The 25,990-nt window shown below is 63.5% G+C and overlaps 1 protein-coding gene across 8 annotated transcripts in view; it reads right to left on the bottom strand.

Moving 5' to 3' along the window:
- BRSK2 (BR serine/threonine kinase 2) overlaps window positions 1-25,990 on the bottom strand; it is a 59,411-nt gene that overhangs the window by 13,669 nt on the left and 19,752 nt on the right. For 7 of the 8 annotated variants that reach the window (XR_013157471.1, XR_013157470.1, XM_077115333.1 and 4 more), the window contains exons 2-13: window positions 9,665-9,759; window positions 9,289-9,374; window positions 8,730-8,870; window positions 7,917-8,033; window positions 6,692-6,725; window positions 6,467-6,535; window positions 6,179-6,325; window positions 3,895-3,926; window positions 3,458-3,622; window positions 3,141-3,238; window positions 2,872-3,022; window positions 440-505 (exon numbers count right to left, since the gene is read on the bottom strand). Coding sequence is in view for 6 of the 8 variants with exons in the window: in XM_077115333.1 (XP_076971448.1) it covers window positions 440-505; window positions 2,872-3,022; window positions 3,141-3,238; window positions 3,458-3,622; window positions 3,895-3,926; window positions 6,179-6,325; window positions 6,467-6,535; window positions 6,692-6,725; window positions 7,917-8,033; window positions 8,730-8,870; window positions 9,289-9,374; window positions 9,665-9,759 (1,201 nt within the window). In the remaining 2 variants the exon portion in view is untranslated. Of the gene's footprint in view, window positions 1-439; window positions 506-2,871; window positions 3,023-3,140; window positions 3,239-3,457; window positions 3,623-3,894; window positions 3,927-6,178; window positions 6,326-6,466; window positions 6,536-6,691; window positions 6,726-7,916; window positions 8,034-8,729; window positions 8,871-9,284; window positions 9,375-9,664; window positions 9,760-25,990 lie in introns of those variants that run through there. The other variant, XM_077115336.1, reaches the window with a different exon arrangement.

Below are 25,990 nucleotides of genomic sequence, written 5' to 3'. Positions count from 1 at the left end.
CAGGGCTATGGAAACCACCAGGCCACCGGGGACCGGCCCCAGGGGGCGAGGACAGAGCCAGGCCCAGGCCGGAGGCTTGGGCACACCAGGCCCTGCAGGGAGACCCATCGCCACCCCACAGCTCGCAGGCGGGTGCAGGACACTGAGCTGCCGGGGGCTGTCGCTTCAACCCACCCCTGTGGGCAGGAGGCCGCCGCGCACCCCAGGCCCCAGGGAACCCAACAAGGCAGTTCAGCCAGGGGCACAGCCCACAGTGCACCCCAAGGTCTGCAGCCCCGCGGGGTCCTAGGCAGGGAGGCCCATGTACCATGGGATATGAACCCCTTGGCTGGGGCTGTGCCCGCCCTGCCCAGCACTCTGCCTCTGGGCCTCCGCCCAACCTGGCCCAGGCCCTTGTCCTTGGGGCCGGGAGGCATGGGGACGGGGTTAGTGTGTGTACCTGTCTTCTTTGCTGAATTGGGGGTGGGCTTCAGCGATATCCAGGCTTTTACTGAACACTGCTTTACTACAGCAGGAACAAAGCGAGAAAACAGAGTCACTGGGGCCGCTGCCCACCACCCGGGCCGCCAAGCAGGCCGGGGCCAGACTCAGGCGTATGTGTCGCTGCGGCTCGGCCCTGAGGCTGGGCCAGCCCAAGGGCACAGTGAGGAGAGGCTGGGGTGCACCCCCTGAGCCTGAGTGGCGCACAGAGAGGGGGTGTCGGGCAGGAGAGGCTCGAGGGCTGCCTGGGGTGCCTACGGGGTGCGGTGGGGCAGCCAGGTCAGGCTTGGAGGACGCCCAGGGTCAACACCCTGACCCCAACCTGGCATCCCGGAGACAGCCAGGCCAGGAGGGAATCTCAGTCAGAGGAAGGAGCAAGCGGCCCCCCTCCTACCTGCCCCCGCCCTGAGGTCCAGGCGCAGGAGGGGTGCTGTGGGGAGCAGGGAGGGGCTCAGCCTCCCTCTGCACACCCTGAGCAGCCGGAACCTGGCACCTGGGAAGCAGCTCTGGAAACGGGAGCTGGAGGGTCTGTCGGCTACACCAGCCAGATGCTCATGCCTCAGCTGGGGCCATACTTCCCGGAGGGGCAGCTGGGGGCGCACCACGACACGCACATCACAGGGAAAGGGTTGGGACGACACCCGGATTGCTGCCAGGGGGTCCTACTCCCACTCTCTCTGCATCCCGGTTTGGCAGGGCGCGTACGTGGCTGCTGACCAGGGAAGTGGGAAGAGGCTCAGGGCTGGGCACACTGGTTCCTGGAGGCCTGCAAGCGCGGGGCAGCCTCGGGCCCTGAGATCAGCACTGGACACAGCTTCTCACCGTCCTGCCACAGCCCCCAGCGGTCCCCCACATTCCCGGCAAGGTCCTCAGAAAGAAACCTGTCCTGCCCAGCACCTAAATGTCCCATGCAGGCCAGGGCGAGGCAGGGAGGGAGGCCCAGCCACAGGGACTGCCAGGGCCGCTGGGACTTCTCATCACGCTCCAGGGGCCCAAAGGCTGTCTTCAGAAACTCGCCACCCACCACCCCATGGTGCCCCAGGGGACCCAGAGGTGGGGCTGGCGGCAGGGTGAGGGTGGGCCTACTGGAGCCCAGTGAGACACACACCCCTCCCCACAGTCCAGCACGACACAACTCAACCTGGTCACCCCGACTCTGTGGCTCAGTCCAAGCCAGCACACCCAGCATACCCAGCCCAGCCCAGCGCACCCCACTCAACCCAGCCCAGGGCACCCTGCTCAGCCCACCTCAGGCCAGTGCACCCCACTCAGCCTAACCCATTACGCCCCGCTCAGCCCAGCCGAGGGCACCCAGCTCAGCCCAGTACACCAGCTCAGCCCAGTGCACCCTGCTCAACTCAGTGTACCCAGCTCAGCCCAGTACACCAGCTCAGCCCAGTGCACCCAGCTCAGCCCAGTGCACCCAGCTCAACTCAGTGTACCCAGCCCAGCCCAGTGCATGCACCCAGCTCAGCCCAGTGCACCCAGCTCAACTCAGTGTACCCAGCCCAGCCCAGTGCATGCACCCAGCTCAGCCCAGTGCATCCAGCCCAGGCCAGTGCACCCAGCTCAGCCCAGTGCACCCAGCTCAACTCAGTGTACCCAGCCCAGCGCATGCACCCAGCTCAGCCCAGTGCACCCAGCTCAGGCCAGTGCACCCAGCCCAGCCCAGTGTACACAACTCAGCCCAGGACACCAGCTCAGCCCAGTGCACCCAGCTCAGCCCAGTGCACCCCGCTCAACCCAGCCCAGGGCACCCCGCTCAACCCAGTCCAGGGCACCCCGCTCAGCCCAGCTCAGACCAGTGCACCCCACTCAGCCTAACCTATTATGCCCCGCTCAGCTCAGCCCAGGACACCCAGCTCAGCCCAGTACACCAGCTCAGCCCAGTGCACTCAGCTCAGCCCAGTGCACTCAGCTCAGCCCAGTGCACCCCGCTCAACTCAGTGTACCCAGCCCAGCCCAGTGCATGCACCCAGCTCAGCCCAGTGTACCCAGCCCAGCCCAGTACATCCAGCTCAGCCCAGTACACCCAGCCCAGCCCAGTACACCCATCTCAGGACAGCGTACCCAGCCCGGCCCAGCGCACCCAGCCCGGCCCAGCACACCCAGCCCAGCCCAGCACACCCAGCTCAGCCCAGTACACTCAGCTCAGCCCAGTACACTCAGCTCAGCCCAGTACACTCAGCGTAGCACAGTCAAATACACCTAGTTCAGCCCAGCCTTGCACTCAGTGGCCTGACATAGCCCCGCCCGGTTCAGGCCAGGACCCCACAGCCAGTGGAGCAGAAACAGCCAGGCCTGGCCTGGCACAGCCAGGGGAGGTGCCGACGCTGGCCGCCCCAAGGCACGGAGGGCAGGAGGGCGCAGCTGTCATGGGCGCAGGCGCACCTCTGGCTGTGCTGGGCCATGTCGATGGCCCTCCGCGCAGGCACCGGGGAGCCACCGTCTGTCATACTCAGCACCTCCATGGACTTGCGCTCCGGCCGCCGCTTGCCGTGCCGGTTCAGCATCGGGGAGTCCACGCGCTTCCGAGGGGGGTCTGCAGGCAGACGGGCGTCAGCGCGGCCGGTGGCCCTCTGGGCCCAGGGGCTATGGACCCCCTGGACCCCGACATGCTGGACAGCATGGGGTCTGGAAACCACCCCCTGCCCTCGTACCTATCTCGTTCCTGGGGGGCAGGTCCTCGTCCTCGTGGCTAGGGTACCTCTCCTTCCGGTCCAGGAGGAGAAAGTAGATCATCTTCTCCTGGTTCTCCCTGCGCACAGCAAGACGGCCAAGAACGTGTCGCTGCAGGGCGGCTCGGGGCCTGGGGGTGCTCCCAGCTCCCGCCCTGCCGCACCAACCCTGCCCAGGGGGAGCAGTGGAGGGCACCTGGCACCTTGGGGCGGCCTGCTCACGGGCCCCAGAGGTGGCGTGTGGGACGCGGCGGTGGGCCGTGGGCCCAGGAGACCCCCCAGGCGGGGCGGGGACCTACTCCTCGGACAGAAGGTCCTGCAGCAGCTTGTTGCGGTCGCGGAAGCAGCCCAGCGAGTGCATGCCATCCAGCACGTCGGGGTCCAGGTCCTCCAGGCTCGGCAGTGAGCGGATCTGCACCTTGCGCGGGACGGGCTGCTCCGGCTCCGGCTCATTCTTGCCCCCTCTGCGGACGACAGGCCCGCGCCGCCCCGTGACTCCCTCCGGCCCAGCCCGCGGCTCCTCCACCCACTCCCGGGGCGGCCGGGCAGAGTCCTGCCGCTCTCCCTGCGCCCGGCGCCCGCGCACGCCGGCCGGGGACCCCCCAGGGCTGGCCTGGCAGCCCCAAGGCTGGGGGCAGGGCCTGCCCTGGGTCAGCGCCTCCCCCCGCCTTTCCTGGTGGGTCCTCCAGGCCGCAGCAGGCAAAGCAGACGTTAGTGGGGCAGAAAAGCTACTTACATATACCATGTGTGTTTCTGAATGTGCTCTAGCTACAAGGAAAGAGAAACAGGGAGTTAGTACGGAGGAGAGGGGAGAGAGCCCACGTTAGGAGGTGAGAGGAAGCAGGAGGGGTGGGTGGAGAAGGAAGGGAGAGAGGACAGGGAGAGAAGGATGGTGAGGCTGAGGGAAGAGGAGGGGAAGTGGATGGCGAGAAAGAGGAGGGGAAAGGCGAGAAGAGAAGAGGAGGGGAGGGGAAGGATGAAGGGGAAGGAGGATGGGAGCAGGATGGAAAAGGAGAGTGGGGGCGGCAAGAGAGGAGGAGGATGGGTGGACAAGAAGGGAAGCAGGAAGGGAAGCCGACGGGAGGAGTGTGGGGAGAAAGACGGGAAGACAAAGATGAGAAAGGGAAGAGGGAAAAAGGAAGAAGGACTATGGAGAGAAGAAAACAGGGAGAAAGAAGAGGACGAGGAACGGTTGGGGAAGGGGAGGAGGGAAGATGGGGAGGGAGGAGGGGGAGGGGGAGCAGGAGGGTGGGGCAGGGAGACCGGAAGAGTACAGGTGGGAGGAAGGAGAGGGGGAGGGAGGAGGGGGAGGGAGGAGGAGGGTGGGGCAGGGAGTGGGCAAGAGTATAGGTGGGAGGAGGGAAGATGGGGAGGAGGGAGGAGGGGGAGGGACGAAGAGGGTGGGGCAGGGAGAGGGCAAGAGTATAGGTGGGAGGGGGGAAGATGGGGAGGGAGGAGGGAGGGGGAGGGAGGAGGGGGAAAAGAGGCAGAAGAGGGAGGAAGAGATTGGAGAGAAAGAGCCGGATAGAAAAGAAAGAAAATGGGGGAAAAGAGTGAGAAGGGGAGAGGAAAACAGGGAAAAAGGAGAATGGAGAAGCAAGAAGATAAGGAAGAAAAAGGATGGGGGAGGGGGAGGACAGGAAGGGGCTACCTTTCCTGAGGCTCAAGGCCAGCGCCCCTGCTCCCCCCAGGGAAAAGGGAAACATAAACCTAGAGAAGGAGAGAGGCCACGGGGTGGGGATGGGGTGGCTCCAGGCATGAGGAAGGGAGGGGAGAGGGAAAGAGGCAGGAAGAGGAGCCCATCTCCGCAGGTTGCCTTGCTGCCAGACCCGAGCCCTGAGCTCTGTGAAGGGACCCCAAGGGGACGAGAGCAGGTGAGCAGGCCGTCGAAGAAGCCACCTGGATGGCACAGGAGGGACTGGGGCTGCAGGTGTGAGCAGGGGGTGCAGGGGGGACAGCCCCCCGCCCCATGCCACCTCCTGGCTCCCTGGCCTTGGGAATGGGGCCACCTCCGGGGCGTCCATGGTGAGTCAAGGGTCCCCTGCCCCGCCGTCCTGGCCCCTGAGCCTCCTGGAGGAGGCCAAGACCATGTGAACTGGGGGCTTCCCTCAGAGTCCTAGGCAGGCGCCCCCAGCTAACAGAGCTGGCTGTGAAAACTGGTCTCCTTAGGGGCTTGCCCAGGGCGCCCAGCCCAGGAGGTGTTCCCAGGGCATAGCTGAGCCCTCCACCGCCACACTCACCAGCATGGGCCTGCATGGGGTCTCCCAGGGAGGTGCTCACACACCCCTGTACATAACCTGGCCCCCCAAACCCCCTCACAGGCGTGGTGGGGTCTCTGACACCCCAAACAGTCTTCCCGGCCGACTGCTGTTCCCAGGAGGTGCCTGGGCAGAGGAGAGTGGCTCTAGAGGGTTGGAGTGTCACCAAGACTGCAGGACTGCCCTGGGAGGGACAGGGGGGGCTGTTAAAGGAGGCGCCAGGGAGGGGGAGCACAGTGAGGGTGAAGACCACAGCAGACGGGATGAGGATGAGAGGGCCCTGCAGACCCTAGGAGGAGTGGATGTCAGCCTGCCCAGGAGAGCGGAGGCCATGGGAAAGGGCATCGAGGGGCATCAGGCTGACCTCGAGGAGAGGCAGAGGCGTGGGGGTGGTGGGGGCAGGTATCGAAGGACGGTGGAGGAGTGGGCACCTTTGAGGGGCATCAGAGGGCACTGGCGCAGCGAGGAGCAGCACAGGGGAGGCACAGGAGCGGCAAGAGGTGGTGTCAGGGGGCGTGGGTTTGGCGAGGGGCAGTGACGGGGGGCGGGCACTGCGAGGGATGGTGTCAGGGGGCGAGGGCACGGCGAGGAGCGGCCAGCGGGGACATCGGGGGGGCGTGGCATGGCGAGGGGGCATCCGGGGTGCGGGTGCATCGGGGTTGCTGGCGTGGTGAGGCGCGGCGGTGGGGGAGGACATCGGTGGGCGTGGCGGGGGGGGCGCGGGCGTGGCGAGGGGCAGCGGCGGGGGCACCGGGCACGCACCGTGAGGCGCCGCGCTGCGTCCACCTCAATCATGCCGCGCAGCAGGCCCTGGCAGTCGGGCGGGATGAAGTGGGGCATGTGGAACACGCCGCGCTTGACCTTCTCCAGCAGCTGCCGCAGGTTGTCGTCGTCGAAGGGCAGCGCCCCCTGCGGGCCGAGCGAGGAAGGTCAGGGCCCCGCGGGCAGCACCGCGGACAGCTCCGTGCCCAGGCCGCGGGCGGGAAGGAGAGGGTGCGGGGAGGGAGAGGGAGAGGGAGAGGGCCCAGGCGGGGCGGGGCGCGTACTTACCACCAACAAGGCAAACAGAATCACGCCACAGCTCCACACGTCCGCCTTCCGGCCGTCATATTTCTCCCCCTGCGGGCAGAAGTGGGCCATGGGCCCTGGAGCTCGGCAGGGGTGAGGGGCGGGGATCCGGTGGTCCGGGGCACCCACGCCCAGGCGTGCTCCCACCCCCCCTCCCTGAAGCCCAGACAGGGAAGTGCAGCAGGGTGGGGGTGCACGGCTACTCACACGGATCACTTCCGGGCAGGCATAGTGGGGAGACCTGAGAGCAAAGGCGGCAGGTCAGGCATGGGGAGGTCAGGGCTGGCTGCCCGGGCCTAGGCCGGGCCCCCGGGAAAGCCACAGGAGGTCACTGCACGATGAGGCCCCGCCCTGCTCCCCACGTCCTCCCGGAGCTCATCCCTGGCCTTGCCATCCCGCTGGCGTCTCCCTCTCCCTCTCCCCCACCGCACAAGGCCCTGGGATGGCCGCCCAGGGCCGGCTCCTGACACTGCTTCCTTGAGTTCAGGCCAATAGCCGCCACAGCCAGGGCAGGGCGGGGTCATGGCTGCACCACCCCCACCCGCGAGATCCTTGTACGTTTCCTGGAAACAGATCTGGGGCAGGGTGCTGCTGAACTAGAGATTGACCACCCCCCAGTCCGGTTCTAGGGAGCACACAAAGGAAGGTGCTCTAGGGCCACATCCTGGGTCTTAGCCCTTTGGGGATGGGTGGCAGGGCAACCACTGCAGGAAGCAGACACCCCAGAAATCTGAATGAAGTGGGGTACTGTATGCCAACTCTCACTCCTGAGCTGGACGAGGCTGACCGGAGGAGGGCAGGCCTTCCAGGGCTGGGGCCGGGAGACCAGGTGGGGGAGGGGCCTCCCAGAACTGTGTCCCAGGGCAGCGTCCTCCAACGCCTACCCCCTGCTCTACAGACAGGCCGGGGCCGCCCCTCATGCCAGGCAGGGCTGGGCACAGAAACGGGTTCCTGCTTCCCGGCCCAGGCTCGGGGGGTGTCTGGTGAGAGGGGAGACCCCACCCAGTCCACGCCCCAGTGGGAGTCAGGCAGGTTGGAGAGTGTCTCCTCACAGCTGGACTGGGCGCCACAGCCCTGAGCTGCTCCCTTAGTGTCTTGCAGGCTTGGCTCCCGACACCCCAGCCAGCCTAGCAGAGGCATCCCTGGGGGCAGGTAGGGGGCCTTGGGGCTCAGGAGACAGGGCCTCCGCTCCAGCGCGACCCTCCTAGCCTGTCTGGGCTCGGGGTGGGCAGCACAGGGGCCTCCTGAGGGCAGCGGCTGGTGGGGTCAGGGTGGGGTCAGGGCGGTCTCGGGTCAGGCAGGGCGGAGGTGGGCGGGAGGGGCCAGGTGATGGAAGCGGGGCCTGGGGGCTGGGCCTGGGGGCGGGGCCTGGAGGGCTGCCTGGTCAGGGCTAGTTGGGAGCAGCGGGACCCCCGTGGGCTTGCCCACTCACCCGCAGCTGGTTTCCAGCAGGCTGTCGCCAACCTGCAGCGACGCCATGCCGAAGTCAGCGATTCGGATGTTATTCTTCTCATCCAGGAGAAGATTCTCCGGCTTCAGATCCCTGTGGCTGGGGAAGGGAAGCCATCTGAGGTGGGGCCGGGCCCCCTGAGCACACAGCCCCGCCGAGCCCCCTCCCCTCAGCCCCCACGAGGGCCAGGGGCATCGGCCGAGGGGTCTTTGGGGATGGAACGGTCGCGTGTCCTCTTTCTGATGCCCCGGGCTCCCTCCTGATGCCCCTCACAGAAGGGCCGCCTGGTCCCAAGAGGCTCCGGGCCACCCTGGGGCCCCAGACACGTGGGGCAGTGAACACAAGGCTCTCCGGTCCTGGGAGCCTGTGAAGGCTGGGGGCCTCCCAGCACCGGTCAGTGGGTACCCGGCACCTCCTGATGCCCCCTGAGGGCTCACAGGGAGGAAAGGGCCACAGCGGGAGGCTGTGAAGTGGACCTCCTTGTGGAGGACAGGGTGCTGGGGTCAGGGAGTGCTGGGGGCAGGGGGTCTGGGAGTACCTGGGGGGGGAACGAGGGGTATCTGGGGTGACACGGCAGACTGGAGGTGCCAGGGGCCTGGGGTGACAGTCTGGGGGCTGGAGGAGAGCAGATGGGAGAGCTGGAAATACCCACGGAGAAAGGGTCAGGGAGAAATGGGGGCACCTGGGGTCACTTGTAGGGACAGAGCAGGCTAGAGATGCTAGACAGTTGGAGGGCTGGGCTGCCGGGGGCACAGGGCAGGCTGGGTACAGGGTGAGAGGGGAAGCTGGGCGCACCATATGGAGTGGCTATGGCAGAAGTCCAGCGCGGAGATGATCTGCCGGAAGAACTTGCGGGCCTCCTTGGGGGTCAGCCTCCCCTTCTTCACCAGGTAGTCAAAGAGCTCCCCACCAGACACGTGTTCTAGCACCAAGTATCTGCGGAGACAGGAGGGCACGTGGGCAGCCGGAGGCCCCCCCCACCATCAGGTCCCGCCCGCACCCCACCGCTGGCCTCGGAGCCAGGACCCCGCCCGCTTCCGCGTGTCCCCCAGGGCCAGGCACGAGGAGAGGCTGCTGGAGGCCGCCTGGTCCATCACCCCCACCCAGGGCTGGTGCGGTCCAGAACCTCCACCCCGCCCCGCCGGCCCCGCCTCCCCGCCCCTCTCTGCCCTCCCTCCTGCCCTCTGCAGGCGCTGTGGGCAGACCCTGCCCCCAAGCTGTCCTGCCTGCTCGTCCTCACCAGGACAGTCGCCTCAACCCCCCCCCACCCCACCCTGCTGCACCCACTGCCCAGGGGCAGGCTACATGCAGGGACCCGGGCCCCGCCCAGCTCTCCAGGCCCAGCAATACCTACAAATATTTTTTATTTTCATAAACGTCGTGCAGCTTTAAAACGTGAGGGTGTTCTATGAGCTTCAGAATGGCTATCTCCCGCTCCACCTGCGGGGAGCACAGACGGTCATGCCGGCCCGGCCACACCTGGGCACCACGCGCTGCTCCACCCTCCGGGCCCAGCCCAGGGCAGCCGCCAGCTGGGGCTCAGCCCCACCCCCAACCCAGCCTGGCCCTCAGCCTCCCCTAAGGTCCCTACAGACCCCGACGGACCACACACCTGGCACCGCCCACCTGCTGCAAACCTCCACCAGGCACACCTGGCACCGCTCCTGCCCCTCCACTACACGCACACGCGCGCGCACACACACACACACACACACACCTGGCTCTCTCACCTTCATCAGCACAGACTCGCTGAGCTTCTCCCGGTTGACGATCTTTATGGCAACCTTCTGGCACGTGACACAGTGGATACCCAGCTTCACCAGGCCTGCCAGGGGAGCCTCAGACTCAGGCCCGCAGGGGCACGCCCAGCGCCCCCCCTGCCGGCACCCCTCCCAGCCCAGGACCCCCACCTGCACCCCACCCCCGCCCCCTGGGCCCGCCCCCCCACCCCCCCAGCCCCCTTCAGCCTGCACCACTCCCACCCCGCCCAGCGCCCCCCCAGTCCGCACCACCCCATCCCGCCTAGCGCCCCCCCGCCCACCCCCCCCACCCCGGCCCACCCCCCTCCCCCGCCAACACGCAGTGCAGTATCTGCACGGCCGCTGCCTCCCTCCGCCTCACTGTCCAGACTGTGGTGCATGGAAGAGTGTCTCTGAGCCGCCCCCACATCCTTCCGCCCACAAAACTTCCCTCTAGCCTCCTGAGCCCCGGGCAGGCCCTGGCTCTCCCGGAGGGTCTCAGTACCCCCACGGCCCATGCCCGCTAAAGCAGGGCTCCCTGCGCTGTCACATTACCCATCGCCGGGAACTTCTCTAGAAACCCTGGCTATGTCCACCTGTCAGCTTGGGTCACTGCATCTGTCACAGCCCCACCAGTCCCCTCTGGTAGGCCCGCCCCCACTGCACCCCACCCCATCGCACTGGGGAGTCTGTGGGGGACCCCTGCCCTCAGTGGCCTAGGCCAGGCACAGGACGGTGGCACTGTCCTCCCTCTCCCCGTCCCGAGGGCTTTAACAGGTGCACAGAGTTCCAGAGAGGCACTGCCCATGAAAAGTGACACCCCAAAACTCAGCCCCACCCAGGCTGGTCCAGGGCCACCTACGATTTCAGTCACGGTGCCCTGGGCTCCGCCCGACTCCACCCAACACACATGCTTGTGCCCCGTCCTCCGGCTCTGCACCACTGCCTGCCCCGACCATGAAACAAAACAACTTCATCCTCTCCAGGAGCGTGTGCAGGTGGCCAGCGCCTCCGACCATCTCCTGGGTCAGGAAGGGGAGTGGGGCGTCCAGAGTGAGGGGCGCTGGCCAGGGCGGGCCTCTCTTACGCACGAGCCACGCCTGCACTGGCGAAGGACCCCCAGGCACCCACCCTCCTGAATCCTGGACCTCGGCCCCGGGACAGCCACGTGGATGCGCCCTGGCAGGATGGGGGCCACTGTCCCCGTCCTCCATCCTGGACCAGGAGCCTTGGGGGTCCAGCCGATGCCCCAGTTGGGAGGAGGCGGCGGCCCCAGGACAGAGGGGCCCAAGTGGCCGGGGGAGTGGCAACCCCAGGCCTAACTGTCCCTCCCCGCTGTGCGGGGCCCTGTGTACAGGCATTACAGGGTGAGGGCACCCGCACAGACACGTCCCTGTGAACGTGGCTTTATGTGCACGGCGGGCCCTCGAAGGTGAGGCCACACTGCAGGAGGGCCAGCCTGAGACTGGAGGGAACAACCACGTGGCCACAGAGACCGAGCCAGGGAGCTGTGTCCACAAGCCAGGGGCCGCCAGGAACCCCCCGGGCTTCAGGGCGATAGCCCCGCCAACTCCTGATTTGCCCTCTGGGAACTGTGAGGACGAGCCATGGGGCTGTGGCCCCCGTGTGGGGCCCCAGGACGCAGGTTCTAGCGGGGACCCAGCCCCTCACACAGCATCACCGGGCTTCCATGGGGGTCACGACGCTGGGCCCCTTCCCCGACCTCTGCACCCGGGGACGGGTGCCCGAGCAGCAACGCAAGGACAGGGGCACCCCCAGGAATGGGGGAGCAGCGAGAGGGGCACAGCTGGGCCTGAGGCCTTGCTGTGGGACCCCGGGTTGCCCCGGCCTCAGGACTCGCATCTGGTGTTCCTGCCCTGGTGCGGGTTCAGGGGCCCAGGGCTTGCCCCAAACGGCCCCGCCATAGCTACCCACAGGCCAAGCCCTGGCGCCCATGGCGGCTGCTTCCTCCAGGCTGTAGAGTGTGTTCCCAGCGCAGCCCGGCAGGGTCTGCGATTCAGCCACTTCTCCAGCACACACCGACCCGCCACCGGGGATCCACCCCTGGCCGCGCGCACCAGGACCCGCTTCCCGGGCCGAGCCTTCGCGCCCTCTTGTCCGCACCCTAATGCAGCCCCCTCCCCCTGCTGGGTGAGGCCCCCAACCCGGAGCTGCCCAAGAGCCCCCGGGTCCGTCCCTCGCCGCCTCATGGCTGGGAAGGTGGGCCACGTCACACCCAGACGGACGGACACGCTGTGACTAACCACGGGGCGCCCCAAGAGCCCCCCTCCCTGTCTCCAGGCTGGACTTGTGGAGCCCTGCTCAGGCCCAGGCCCGGCCCCCCCACCTGCCCCGATGGCACCTAACCTGGGCCGGAGCGGAGCTGTTAGGCTCAAATGACCCTGACCAGGAAGTGCTGTTGCCACATGTGGGGCCAGCAGGCCAGCTGGGATGGGGTTGGGGGTCTCTCCGGTCCCCAGCCCTGCAGTGGGGATGGAGGGGAGGAAGAGGAGGCAGGGACAGGGCAGCACGGGCCCCAGGGCCAGAGGGGGAGGACAGGGTGGGGCCCTGGGGACCCTAAGCTCCAGGAGGGGACAGGCCATGGGCTGAGGCCAAGACAGCCTGTGCTCACCCAAATGGCCACTCTCCTGACCCCAGACCGGGAAGGGCATGAAGGCCCTGTGATTCCAGGAAGTGGGGGAGGGACAGAGGGCGGTGGGGGCACAGGGGGACAGGAGGGGACGGGGGAATCCCGTCGCCTGTAATTCAGGGCAGGAGCAGGTGGCCCCGGGACCGAGACCAAGGGTTTACAACCTCTGACACCCCCCGTGCCCCAACAAGGGTGCCCCAAGCAGTGCCAGGGCAGCACTGGCCCTCTTGTCGAGCCCGGCTTGCCCCAGCGTCCTCGCCCTGGTGTCCACCCCCAAGCTGGAGCCTGCGTGTGTGCACACACGTGTGGGCAGGCTCTGCAAGAGGCCCAGTGTGCGTGCAGCCCACGCCGCTCGCCCCCGGCCTTTCCAGGAGGCCGCTGACCAGCTGGGCAGCAGCGAGCTGTCTCCTACCCTGCCAAGTCGGGGTGATGGTGCCCCCCAATGGGCAGCGCCTGGCGCAGGCCATGCCCGGTGGGCTCCAGCCATCTCCATCGTCTTCACCAGCAGCCGCAGCCCTCGGCACCCGGCCTCCGGCTGGTCCGGAACTTGCAGTGGCACCTGCCGGAGCATCGTAACCCACTCCCCAGTTCTGGAGGCTGGACCCCTTTTCCCATGAGCATCCTGACTCCAGCATCCCAAGGCTGCCCGTCCACACCCTCTCCTGCCTGACAAGTGACCACCACGTCCACGTGTTCCCTGCGGACTCCCAGGGGGAGGGGGAGGGGCACGCCGATGTCCTCGTGGCCGGAGCCTCTCTCAGGCGGCTAAGGGTGAATGGGGGGGCAGGGGGTCCCCCCGGGCTGTGCACGGAGCTCTGGCCACTTCCCCCCTGCCCCGGCCTCTCCTTACCCGCTGCCCTCTGCCCCAGCAAACCCCTCCCCATCGTCCTCCCTGAGGGTTCCTAACTCCCCGGGGGCCCAGTGTGGTGCTCCCCTCCTCGGGAAGCTCCCCTGACACCTCAGGGGGGGGCTCGGCCCCCTAGTCTGGTCTCCCCCACCCCAGGGCCCTGGGTGGCATCCTGGCTGGAGCGGGGCAGCCCCATCCCCGAGTAGGGCTTGAGCACTGCCTGCCAGCACCAGCCCCCTCACCCCATAGAGGCCTATTTTCCAATAGTGGTTTTTATCTCTAATTATTGTCTTTAAGTACCTCAGGGCAGAGGTGACAGCAGGGGTTCGCCCAGGCGCTGTGCAGCTGCCAAGGGGGCCAGGCTGCTCCCACCCAGAGAACGGGCTGGAGGCAGGCTGGGCTGCAGGGGCCGCTGGGCCCCCCTGGTACCCCCACCCAACTCCCAAGGGTCCCGGGGGCCCAGGAGGTCAGCGGGCAAGCCAGGTGCTCTCTGCAGGGGCAGGCGAGTTGGCTCAGCCCTGGGGGCTGGGGGAGGGACAGGGAACAGGATGAGGGCTCCTCTGCAGCCTGGGCCGCTGAGGTAGGGCAAGGGGAAGTGGGGTGGGGGCTGCAGCCAGGGATGACCCCCTCCCGCAGACACAACGGGATTTCCAACGGCAGCTGTGTGCTTTGTGGACATATGGTTCCATCTCCAGCGATCAGCCTCCAGGTGGCGACTCACCAGCCTGCACCCTCCCACAGACCCGGGCCCCTCCGGCAGACCCCCTCCCATTCTACCCTTGGTTGACGGGGCCTGAGCTCGTCCCGCGGGCCCCACCTCACTGCACCCTGTCTGGGTGCCCAGCCCCGCCTCTGTGGAGGCCCTCTGCACGGCTTCCCGACCTCTGGTGCCACCCGCCCCACCCCACAAGCCACCCTCTTCCTCTGAGCCCCCAGAAAAGGCACTGCACGAACAGCAGGTGATGTGACTGCAACTGGAGTCCATCCGTCCCCAAGTCACGCTGCCCAGCGACCATCTCTGCAGAGGCCCCTCTGCCAGGAGGGGTCTCCCCACCCCTCCCCCAGCATCTCACAGGTTTGAGGGCCTCATGCACAGAACCGGAGTGTGGCCTGCACTGCCCTGCCAGGCCTGACCAGGGGAGGCTCAGGACACATGCCCCCAGGGAATTCTGCCCTTGCACCCCCGTTGCCCTGTACAGATCTGGGGTCCTGGGGCCTGTGTGCCAGGTCGCGGCGTGAGGGCTGCCCCCTCCCCAAGCTGGACAGACGTGGCCTGGATCCCCACTCCGGCTCCTCTGCCAAGTCCGCGGCCTCTGCGTGTTCTCCGGCTTCCCTCTCACGTGTCTTGTCCACGCAGGAGGAGCGGAGGTGTGACCCCAAGCCAGGCCTGGGCTCCTTCACCTCCCACCAGCCCCGGCTGCTCTCACGTTCACGTGTGGGGTCGGCCCAGGCCCCAAACAACCGCAGCAGCCAGAGCATGGGCCGAGGGGGGTGGAGGCTGGACTCGCTCACCCCTTCAGCCCCGCCCGGCCCCACTCCAAGGACCCCCACACCGGACCCTCTGCTGCCACCTCCTCGCCCCAGGACGTGAGTCAGGTACCTCCCCACGGAGGCCCCCGCACCCCGCCATGGCGCAAACCCCCCCCACCCCTCTGGGCCGAGCGGCTGGGCGGGGCCTGAGGTTCCGCCAGGGGTGGGGTGGGGGGAGCAAAGGGCAACATGGTCCCCAGAGCTTTTCGGGGCCCCTCCCCGCTCTGTCTCCTGGGTGACAAGAGCTCCAGAAGCTCCCCTTGCCCCAACCACGGCCGCGGAGGTGTCTCTGCAGACAGCCTGAGGGTCCCCTCGGGTCCCCTCCTCCAGCTTCCCCTCCCGCTCCTTGGTTCCTCCGCTGGGTGAGGCTCGGAGCTGAGCCGGAAGCAGAGAGGAGGGCGTGGGAGCCTGCACGTCACTGAGTGGGCGGGCAGCCAGCGCTGAGTCTGGGGGATCCGACCTTCCCGGAGTCTCCGAGACACCCCACAACTGTGGGTGGGGGAGGGAGGTGGGCTCCCAGCAGGAGGGGGGTTCCCAGCGGGAGGGGGTCCCAGCGGCTGGGAGTAGAAAGGGGTGTTCCAGCCAGGCAGGGGTGAGGTGGGGTGGGGCGCATCAGCTGCTGAGAGCCCCAGGCCTCAAGGCGGAAAAGGGCCAACACAGGTCGCAGTGTCGGAGCTCCCCAGGTCAGCGGGTCGGGGCACGGGTGGGCGACAGCAGTGCCCTCACTGCAGCTTCCGGAGGCCCCAGCTCGGAGCTGACCAGCCCCTCCCGGCCCGCGGCTTCCCCTCGCATCCCAGCTGCCCTTCCCCTCACATCCCAGCCGCCCTTCCCGGACCTGGGCGTCCAGCCCTGATGCTTCCTGAGGCCCCCTGAGAGCACTCACCTCTGCCCCCCTGGGACCAAGCTGACCCCATGCGGCCCCTCCTCCCAGGGCTATGGCACAGCTGCCCGCCCACCTGGGGGCTGCGCAGGCTCCCCCACGGATGGGCAGCGGCACAACGTTGAACCAGCAGGGCCAGCTGCCTCCAAGCAGACCTGCCTCCCTGAGCCCAGCTGCCCACGGGGGCGATGGCGAGAGCCGGAGAGTAGGAGGGGCTGCGGCAGGCAGTGGACTAGGGTAAGAAGAGCTGAGGACCACTCGCTACCGCCAACCCCCAGCAGGAACCCCGTTTCCCAGCCCCGCCCGGGCCCGAGCAGCACTAGCGCAGGAACTCCTGCCTGCCTGGGTGGGTGGTCTCATCTCCTGCCAACCTCACGGGCGACGCCGCTGTCCCTGACACATACGCCCAGCCCCCATGCCTTGGCCAGGCCCACGGGGCCCCCAGCCCAGCCCAGGATACGCTTCCACGGAACCCTCTGGCGGGGGCAGGTGTGTGGCTGCAAGCAGCAGCCCCATGCTGGAGGCAGAATGAAAGGGAAGGGGGCAGGATATCCCCCAACAGCCCCAAGAGGCCCTGCCCCAGGGGGCTTCCTGCAGCGCAACACACCCAGGGCAGCCAGGAGCAGGGGTCCTCCTGGATGTCAGCAGGTTCCAAGGGACACCAAGCCTGAGTGAGTCCAGAGGGGAGTGGGCAACAGAGACCTCAACGCCCCTCCCAGGGCACCACCCCAGGCAGAAGAAAAGCCCAAGGAGGGACGAGGTGTCCCCAGTGTCCCCAGGTGCGGCCCTGTATCCTCAGACCTTCCCCTCCAGCCTCTTCCTTCCCACCTGCCCACCTCCTGTCCAGCTTTCAAGGTGTCCCCCATGTACCGCCCCTCCCCACTGTCCAGGCGGGTGGTCAGTGTGGCCAGGAGAACACAGTGAGGCGAGGGCACAACCCCCAAGGGCTACCCCAGGCCCCTCCTGGGGCTGCCTTGGGTGGAGCAGGGCCTCCAGCCACAGCTGGGTGAGGGAGCCCAGGAAGCAGCCCCATAGCCCGCCATGCCTTCCCGACTGCAGAAGCGCCCAGCACCCATAGGAACTGTGAGTGCCAAGTGTTTGCACTTCACACTGCTGAGCCCTGAAGCAGCATCTTCAGAGTCGAGAGAATGCGTGTGGCCTCTGCAGCAGCCTTACCTGGACTGTCCTGTCCCGGCAATGAGCCATCAGAGAAAGCACTTGACCTCTGGAGCCCAAGTTCCCTCTCCTGTCCAGACAACACGGGACTGTCTGAAGCACTGAGAGCTGAGCAGTGCGTGGAGGGCAGGGCCAGATTGGGTCTCCTGTGCCCCTGCCCACCACATCCAGCTGGCCCTCCCCACCTGGTCACAACCCCCCCACAACCTGCTCTGTTCACCAGGTCCACGGACCAGGGAACTGAGTACGCCCACGGGAGAAAGTAAGGGCTGCCTGGCTACCCCCAGGACTAACTGCTCCCAGCCACTGCCAGCAGGGCAGCCAATGCAGGGCTGGAGGTCTGGAGAACGCAGGGATGGGAGTCAGAGGTGGAGGGCCTGGAAGGCACAGCCTCAGCATTGATCTGGCCGCAAGGGAGGAGCTGCGCGGCCCCCGCCCGGTCCCTGCAAGGGTGCAGTGCAACCTCAGATCGTGGGGAGTTGTTTTCTCAGATACTGGGAAAGTTCTTGTTGCTGGGTCCCTACTCCATGAAAGGGTCGCCTCAGGCCCTGCCCTTCTCTTCCATATAGAACCTTCCTCTTCCTCTGACACAGACCCTTCCACCGTCTGCCCACTTGGCACTCCTGGAAGGGTGGGGGACACCAAGGGCAGGCTGACCGCCCATTAGGAGAGAGTCTTGGGGGTTGGCGTACCCTCATTCCTGCCTGACTCTTGTGGCCTCTCCTCCCTTCACCTGCACCCAGGATCACTCCAGGCATAAGGCAGCCCAGGGTGGGGGTGGGGGGCCCTCTTTGGGTGCCCCAGTAGACTTCCAACTGAGCGTTCCAGCCCCCTGCCATTCCCGGTCAGCTGGCTGGGCAGCTCCCGAGTCCATGGGCATGAACCCCAAGACAAGCTGCAGACACCCTGGCACCCACAAGTGGGGCGTCTTCAGCTCATGCAGGAACCGAGCTTCCTGTCATCAGGAAGGACTAATGCACTTCAGAAGACTTCTGTTCACTCCATGGTGACTTAACATGCAAGCACATCTTCAGTCTCCAGGTCATTTTTTGGTAACGTTCGCTCCACCCTCAAGCCCAGCCCAGCAGCAGGTCTGTGTTCAGCCAGCAGTGCCGGCCAGGCCTGAGGGTCACTGTGGCGTGCCAGGAACCACCCAGGCCCACCATCAGCCCTGCACGCTAAGCACAGGGGTGGGGACAGGGAGGGGCCCCCGCTCTTCCTCTATAAGCGCTGGTGGCAGCAGGGCCCCGGCTCTCGCCCACACCCAGCTCTCCCCAGAGAGAGTGGAAGTGGGCCCTGGGCGCTGCAGGCCCGCCCAGCCCAGAACACGCCACAGAGGAGGCCTGGGCAGGGCAGCTCCGGGCAGGAATCAGGCCTGGAGACAACCAGCTGTCCCAGCAGTGCCACTGTCAGCCAGAATGGGGGCTGCAGGCACCTTCCATATCAGCCCCGTCCTCCCACAGCCCTGCGCCCTTTCCCAGAAGGGAAACTGAAGTGGCCTGGTTAGGCCCTCGGGTGGTCCTGCTAGGGAGCGCTGACCTGGAATCCAGGTCTGGGGGCCACAAGGGCCAAGTTCCTTCTGCTGCATCACCGCCTCGGCCGCACCAGCCCAACCCCGGCCCTGGGGAGGGGGTAATGCCCTGAGTGGGCAGGGCCTGTCACGCCCCACCCCACCCTTCCCTGTTACAGGTGTGGGGCGTCTGCGGGCTCGGCCCCCAGGAGGCTGCTTTCAGCACCATGGACAGCGGCGGTGCAGAGGAAGGGGCCCTCAGGACATGCAGGGAAGCCGGGTGGGGGCCCTGCCCGCCTCACCCGGCAACCCGGACACCAAGAGTAGAGTCCCTGCTCGGGGTGCCTCCCCCAGCCACACCCCTGCTCCTTCCGGGGCTTGGTGCTGCCAAGCGGGTTCTGGGGGTCCCTCCGCACTGCCCCCCGCGCACACCTACAGCAACCTTGGGCTCACACCTCCGCTCCTCCCACGTGGACAGGAAACATGAGAGGGAAGCCGGAGAACATGCAGAGGCCACGAACTTGGCAGAGGGGCCAGACTGGGGGTCCGGGCCACGTCCGCCAAGCTTGGGGAGGGGGCAGCCATCATGCCGTGGCCCGGCACGCGGGCCCCACGACCCCAGATCTGTGCAGAGACTCACTGCGCGTGCGCCAGCACCAAGGCCAGCCCCGGAGTGGGGCGGGGAGGGGATGCGGCCTTGGTCCACCCACGCCGTTGGGGTCCCCCTGCCTAGAGGCCCCCGCGAGGCCCTGGGTGGCTTCCTGGGTCGTGTGGATCAGCGGCCCGCCTCCAGATCCCGGGCGCCCCTGCGCCCCCTCGACTAGCAGCCGAACCCGCAACCCTGCCACCTAACGCCAGTGCCCATCACTGCCCGCGGAAGCCTCCCACCTGGCCGCGTGCTCTCAGGGTTCGTGGGGCCCCGGGATTCGGTGGCAGTGGGGTGTTTGTCACCCTGCTCAGCACCAGGCCAGGCTCGGACTTGGCACAAACAGCAGGGGAATGAAGAAGGAGCGCCCAGGCCAGGCCAGGCTGCACCGTGCACCCCAACCACCACGGGACCCCAGGAACGCCCTCAGAGGTGCGGAGACCCGGGCCAGGGCACTGGAGGGCGGTCTGGGGGTCTCCACCCCTCTCCTCCCCCAAGCCATGGCCCAGAGTTTGGGAGGGGGAGCACTAGGTCCGCGGATTTGGTTCCAGCTTCTGGGTGCCTGGTCCCGGCCGAGGAGGGGCGCCCAAGCCCAGCCCAGCCGCCGCACTTCAAAGACACCTGCAGCCTCTGCCACCCTGCTCAGAGCCCGGCTCCCCACGTGGGCACCAAGGGAGTGGGGCGGGTCTGACGGCGGCTGTGGGGAGGGCTCCCTGAAATTGTCCAGACGTCAAAGCGCAGCCGCTCCCCTCACTGGTGAGGCCGCCCTGAGCTCTCCCCGTGGCTCAGCCTGCGCCCGGGGATCCGCCGCCTCTCCCACCCCAGCTGCGCCCGTGGGCTCCGCCGGCGCCCTAGTTCTCTGGACCCTGAGCTCTCGTTCCCCCAGGCGCCCCAATTCTGCCGCTTGCCCCGCCCCCCCAGTCACATGCACACCCCCGGGCAGAGCGCACATGTGGGCGCCCCTGGGGGAGTGCAAGAAGCCCCCACGGCGTGGACCCCGCTGGCTGAGGGCCGGGTACGGCCCCGGGGAAAGGGAGGATGGGGGCGCACCTGAGCAGCCTCCCTCTCAGCACAGACCCCGCTATCTCCTTCCACCCACCAGCGCCAGGCAGGCCGGAGGGGAGCGCGTCTCTTGGGAAACAACTGTTCACGCTCCAAAACGGAACCTCTCAAATTAAATTAATTAAGCGCTGAAATATCACATGCGCTGCAGCCGCCTGCCTGCCTCTGCGCCCTCCATGCCCCTCCCGGCACCCAGACACGAGGCGGCTGGAAGCCCCAGGGCCCAGCCTACGAGGCACTGGGTGCCCATGACCCAGAGGGGAAGGGGAGCCCGTCCGCCCCGTCCTGCCCACGCCTCCACTGCCGACTCCTTATGTAACTCCTGCCTGATTCCGCCCCAAGCGCCCTCCCGAGGCAGAGTTGAGCTGTCTCGGCACAGTGTGGTGGGCCACGCAGCCAGACGCAGGCCAGGCCTTGAGAGCCGCCTCTCCAGCCTTTCCTTGGCTGTGGCTCTGGTGGGCCCCAGCCTGGGGGGTCTCCTCTCTAACATCCTGACCTGTGGGGGAAGACAGGATGCCAGCCCCCCACACCCCTGGGCAGTGTCCCCAGCCTGGACACCCAAGGGCTGGGAGCTGGATGCCCACCTGCAGGGATCCCCCTGGGGACAGGGTCTAACCTTCAGCACGACCAGAGGTCCCCGGGATGGGGCCAGCCCAAAGGGGCTGCAGGGTGTCAGAAAGAGCCCCCCGAATATCTGAAGACAGTCTCTGGGTGCTCCCCCCCAGAAACCCCACCTCACTTCTGCGCCCAGCTGGAAGGTGCTGATGGCACCCCATAACTGGGGCAGAGAGGTTAAGAATAAGAAGTCCCTTGCCAGGACCCCATGGCTGGGTTGAGGGCCCCCTAGGGGCACAGACCCTCCCTCACCCCAAGAGGCTCCTAAGTTTGCAGGCTGAGCCAGCAGGGGCTGGGCAGCACCCCACTGAAGGCAAGCACCCAGGTCTGCGGCTCGGGCGGGGGCGGACCTCCCCGCCCTCCTGCGGCTGGCATCAGCTAGGACACGGAGCTAAGAATGGGGACAGCGTCTCTGGCCAGAAGGAGCCCTGGAGGCATCTCCCACGCAGGCCAAGACGAGGCTCGGATCTCGTGACGATGTTTCTACTGGGGGCGGTGACAAATCTGGGCAGGAGGCTGGAGGAGAGAGACCGTCCCAGGAAGACCTGGCCGGGTAGGGGCGGCCAGAGCCGGGTGTGTTCTAGGGGCAGGGCAGATACCTCGGGGGGCCACGCAGGCAGAGGAGGCAGTCCAGGGCAGGCTGGGCGTGGGGGTCCGGGACAGATGACCCTTGCTTCTGCCCCCTGCCAACACTCCTGCCATGGATGGAAAAAAGTGGGCACCTTGGCTGTGAAGAAGATACTGAAAACATGGAAACTTCTGGAAGAAGGAAGGTAGAAGGGCCTGAAGTCCACCAGGGACCCTGGACAGACTCAGGGTCAGCCAGGGGTGCAGGCAGACTTGAGAGTGGGGCTGCACACGGTAGGGGCATCTATCGAGGGGTACGCATGGGGAGCAGCCGGGCTTGGCTTCCATTCCTTCCACTCCAAGACAGACGGCCGGGCACAAGACAAGATGCCCTTCTCCAAGACGCGGTCTGGTCTTCACAAAATGGGAGGCGGGCACTGGCTGTGGAGCACAGCGCTCTCATTCCAAGAAGCCGGTTGCCCCCTCACTGCCCATCAGCACACACACGTGTGCTCCTAGCCGCCAGGACACACCCGGGGGAACCGTCCTACTTGGCAGAGAAGAGCCAGTGCGTCCTCCAGCCTCCCGCTCAGGTAAACAGACCACCCAGCTGCAGCTGCGGGACCCCCCGCCACCTGTGGCCCTAAGGTGTTTATGCCTCCGTTGGGGAAGTCTGGTGCCAGCTATTCAGTTTGAAAATCACGACCTTGCATTTACTCCCCTGGGTTTAAACCTAAGAACCTGGCACATTCCTGCTCCCCAAGGGACAGCAGCAGGGGCTTCCAGAGCGACTTTATGTCATCACCCAAAATGGAAATGACGAAACCATCCCCAGGTAACAGCACAGGCAAATCATGAATGTTCACACACAAATGCTACAGAGGACAGCAAGAAAAGTCTTCACACGATATCCTGAACAAAACGGGGGCAAAAAGAATATTAAATTTATGAGTTCATTTATACAAAATTAACACTAATAGGGATGCTTAAATACACATTTTTATACGGTGGCTCAGGTGGGAACACTATAAAGAAATGTGTGGGAGTATTTGCCATAAATAGTGTCAACTTTAGGCAATGGAAAGGATCTTGTCTGAGAGGAAGCAGGAAGGGTTTCCTCGGGGCAGCGAGTAGCATTCTATTTGTTGATCTGCAAGGCGGCCTCTCTGACAGGCCATTGCGCTGTGCATGGTGGTTTTTACGATTAAAAGGAAAAACTTATCAGGTTGAATGAGAAAATATAATGAACATTCCCACAACAGAATTAATAAAAAAGCCACTTAAGATACAATTCACTGTAAATTACTAAGGAATCAATTTATCAGTTATAAAACTACAGTTCATAACTATTTGGAGGAATACACAGAAACCGCATTAAGATGATAAAGTTATAGAGAGACGTAAACAGAATTCCTTCAATAAGAGCTTTCAAGATAGTAAAAAGCAGAAACCACCACCACAACCAAAAAGAATCTTCTACACACGGGAGGTCCCACCTAGAGACACCTGAAACTAGAGCTGGAAAACTCCCGGAGGGACCACCCAGCCAGAGCCCTGGTCATCCCCAAGCTGGCTGGCACCAACACTAAAGGCCGACAGGAGAAAGCCTTTCAGGGAAAGCACTACCTACTTCAGGCTGGTGCGCTCTGTTCCGTTTTTCAGTACATGATGTCCAGTAAACAGTAAAACGTTCTGACCTTCACAAGGAAGTAGGAAAATGGGAGCCACTCCCAGGAGGAAAAGCAGCCAAAAGATGCGGGCTACTGATGACCCGCATATTAAAATTCGCAGAAAAGGATTTAAAATAACCATTATAAATATGTTTTTTAATTGAAGGAAAAGATGGAGAAAGTAGGTGATCCCAGAAGCTCACTGAATCTCCCTAAAAGAAAACCTAGAATTTTATACCCAGCAAGCAGGTCCTTCAAAACAATAAAGTGAAATAAAGACATTTCCAGTTAAACACAAGTTGAGAGAATGTGTTGCAAACAGACTCACAGTAAATAAATTCTAAATGAAATCTTCAGGCTAAAGGGATCCCAGATGGACGCTCAGATACATAGAAAGGAATGAAGTGTGCCAGAAAGGCTAATACAAAAATACATATAAAAGCCTGTTTTTAAAAAAGCATCTCTTTAAAAAATTGATTCTGTAAATGTGAGAGCAATGCACTGTGTGCTTTATAACATGCAAAAGCAAAGTATGTGACAACAGTGGCACAGACGACAGAGGCGAGATGGAATCACATTGTTGGGAGGCTCTACATTATTTGTGGAGAGTCTGCTGCAAATCCAAGGACGCCGTGATAAGCCAAGCACGCACCCTGCAATCTCTAAATCAGGAGGTCAGCTTGAGATTATACTAAATAGGTAATCGGTACAAGGAAAAAGAAAGGCAATTTGGAACTCCAGGAAAATCAAAGGACTCTCTGAGCAAATTATAAAGATGCAAACTGAATATGCTGTGAGTGTAAACAATTTGTGGGGTATCAGAAAAGAGAACCCACTCAATGAACCCGATTTTCCAAACTCCATAAACCAGCTCTCCAAGCAGAGCTGCCAGGCACATGGGCAGGGTGGCCCTTTCCCACCAGGCACATGGGCAGGGTGGCCCTTTCCCACCAGGCACATGGGCAGGGTGGCCCTTTCCCACCAGGCACATGGGCCGAGTGGCCCTTTCCCACCAGGCACATGGGCAGGGTGGCACTTTTCCACCAGGCACATGGGCAGGGTGGCACTTTCCCACCAGGACCTCATCGCACCCCGAACCAGGAGGCTTCCATCCGAGCTGGCCAGCCCCGGGCAGGGCAGTGGGGAGGGCCCAGCTCAGCCAGCAGACAGGAAGGGCACCTGTCTGTGCAGACTCAAACTGAAAACAGAGCCAACTAAAGGTTGGTCTACCAACAATTCTAAAGAATGCCACCAAGAAAATAAAATTTCCCTCCCAGCAACACAATCTCACGGCTCTAACTTCTGAACAATTCCTACTCACTGTTGAGTTTCACACGTATGCAAGCTTCGCAGTGGTACATTTTAAAATTACATGCCATCTAACAAACCCTTTCAAAACCTGGAGAGGTGGGCCCACCACCTAACTCACTCTACCCGGCCAGTAGCCCCAACCGCAAAGCCAGATGCTGCCAGAGAAGAAAGGTCAGACCAACGACTGGAAAGGACCCACCGAACAGACACAAACTCCTCAGCAAACACTAGGGAAAGGCTCAGCAACACACCAGAACCAAGTGGGATTTATTCACATGCAAACGTGGCCAACAAACAAAACATTAGCAGAATGATGGCGGCAAAACCACATGGTCATCCCAGTTGATAAAGAAAAATCGGAAAAAAAAATCCAATACCCTTCCAAGACAAAAACAGTCAGGAAACGAGGAATCGAACTGGGAACAACCAAATCAATAGGCTGAGCCCTCGATCTTGGGGTTCACCCCTATGACACTTATTCCTGCAAAGGACAGGCTGAGCCTACTTAAAATTAGGCCTAAGAGTCACCCCCAGAGAGAACCTCTTCTGTTGCTCAGATATGGCCTCTCTCTCCAAGCAAACTCAGCAGGTGAACTCACTGCCCTCTCCCCTGAATGGGACATGACTCCCAGCGGTGTAAATCTCCCTGGCAATGTGGACAGGACTCCCGGGATGAGCCAGGGCCCAGCATCAAGGGATTGAGAAAGACTTCTGGACCAAAAGGGGGAAGAGAGAAATGAGACAAAATGAAGTGTCAATGGCTGAGAGATTTCAAACAGAGCTGAGAGGTTATCCTGGAGGTTATTCTTACGCATTAAGTAGATATCACCTTTTTAGTTAAGGTATAATGGAGGGGCTGGAGGAAAATGCCTGAAAATGTAGAGCTGTGTTCTAGTAGCCATGTTTCTTGGAGATGATTGTATAATGATACAGCTTTCACAACGTGACTGTGAAAACTTTGCGTCTGATGCGCCTTTTATCCAGGGTATGGACAGATGAGTAAAAAAAATATGGACTAAAATAAACAAGTAATGGGGGGACAAAAGGTAAAATAAGTTGGATAGATGGAAATATTAGTGGGCAATGAGAGGGAATGGTAAAGGATATGATATGTATTTTTTTTCTTTTTTCTTTTTCTGAAGTGAGGCAAAAATTCTAAAAAATGATCATGGTGATGAATACACAACTATGTGATGATACGTGTGAGCCACTGATGGTGCACCATGGATGGACTATGTGTGTGTGAAGATTTATCAATAAAAAATATTTTTTTAAAAAACCTATGAGAGCTAAGAAATGAACTGAAAATACTGTATACTGAAAGTTTCAGTATTCAAAACCAACGTGCAATAATCAGCTGTATTTCTACACACTATTGACAAATAATATGAAAAGGAAATTAAATAACTCCATTTACGGGAGCATAATACTATATATAAAGAACTCCCACAACTCAACACAAAAAGACAACACACTTAAAACGTGGGCAAAGAATTCAAGTAAACATTTCCACTAGAAGATCCCCCCGGCATGTGCCCTAAAGACGGAAGCTGGGCCTCCAGCTGATGTGTGCCCACCAGCATCCACACGGCCAACAGGGGACCCCCCCGAGAGCCCTGGGGTGACCAGTGGGCGGGCGAGGGGCCGCCCAGGAACGCCCGCGGGCAGCCGCAGACACGCACAGACTGCAGGTCGCACGCCAGGGACAGGGGGACGGGACGAGGACAGAGTGCTCCACACACACAGTCTGCTTGGCTGATGTGAAGTTTTGAAAATAAAGGTGATACTACCTTGTGAAGGTCTCAACGCCACTGAATACACCCTTGAAAAGGGCTAAAATGGCAAACTGTACA

Source organism: Tamandua tetradactyla, chromosome 9 (genome assembly GCF_023851605.1).
Source record: "Tamandua tetradactyla isolate mTamTet1 chromosome 9, mTamTet1.pri, whole genome shotgun sequence".
NCBI classification, from domain to species: Eukaryota; Metazoa; Chordata; class Mammalia; order Pilosa; family Myrmecophagidae; genus Tamandua; species Tamandua tetradactyla.
This window is presented reverse-complemented; position numbering and strand designations above follow the sequence as displayed.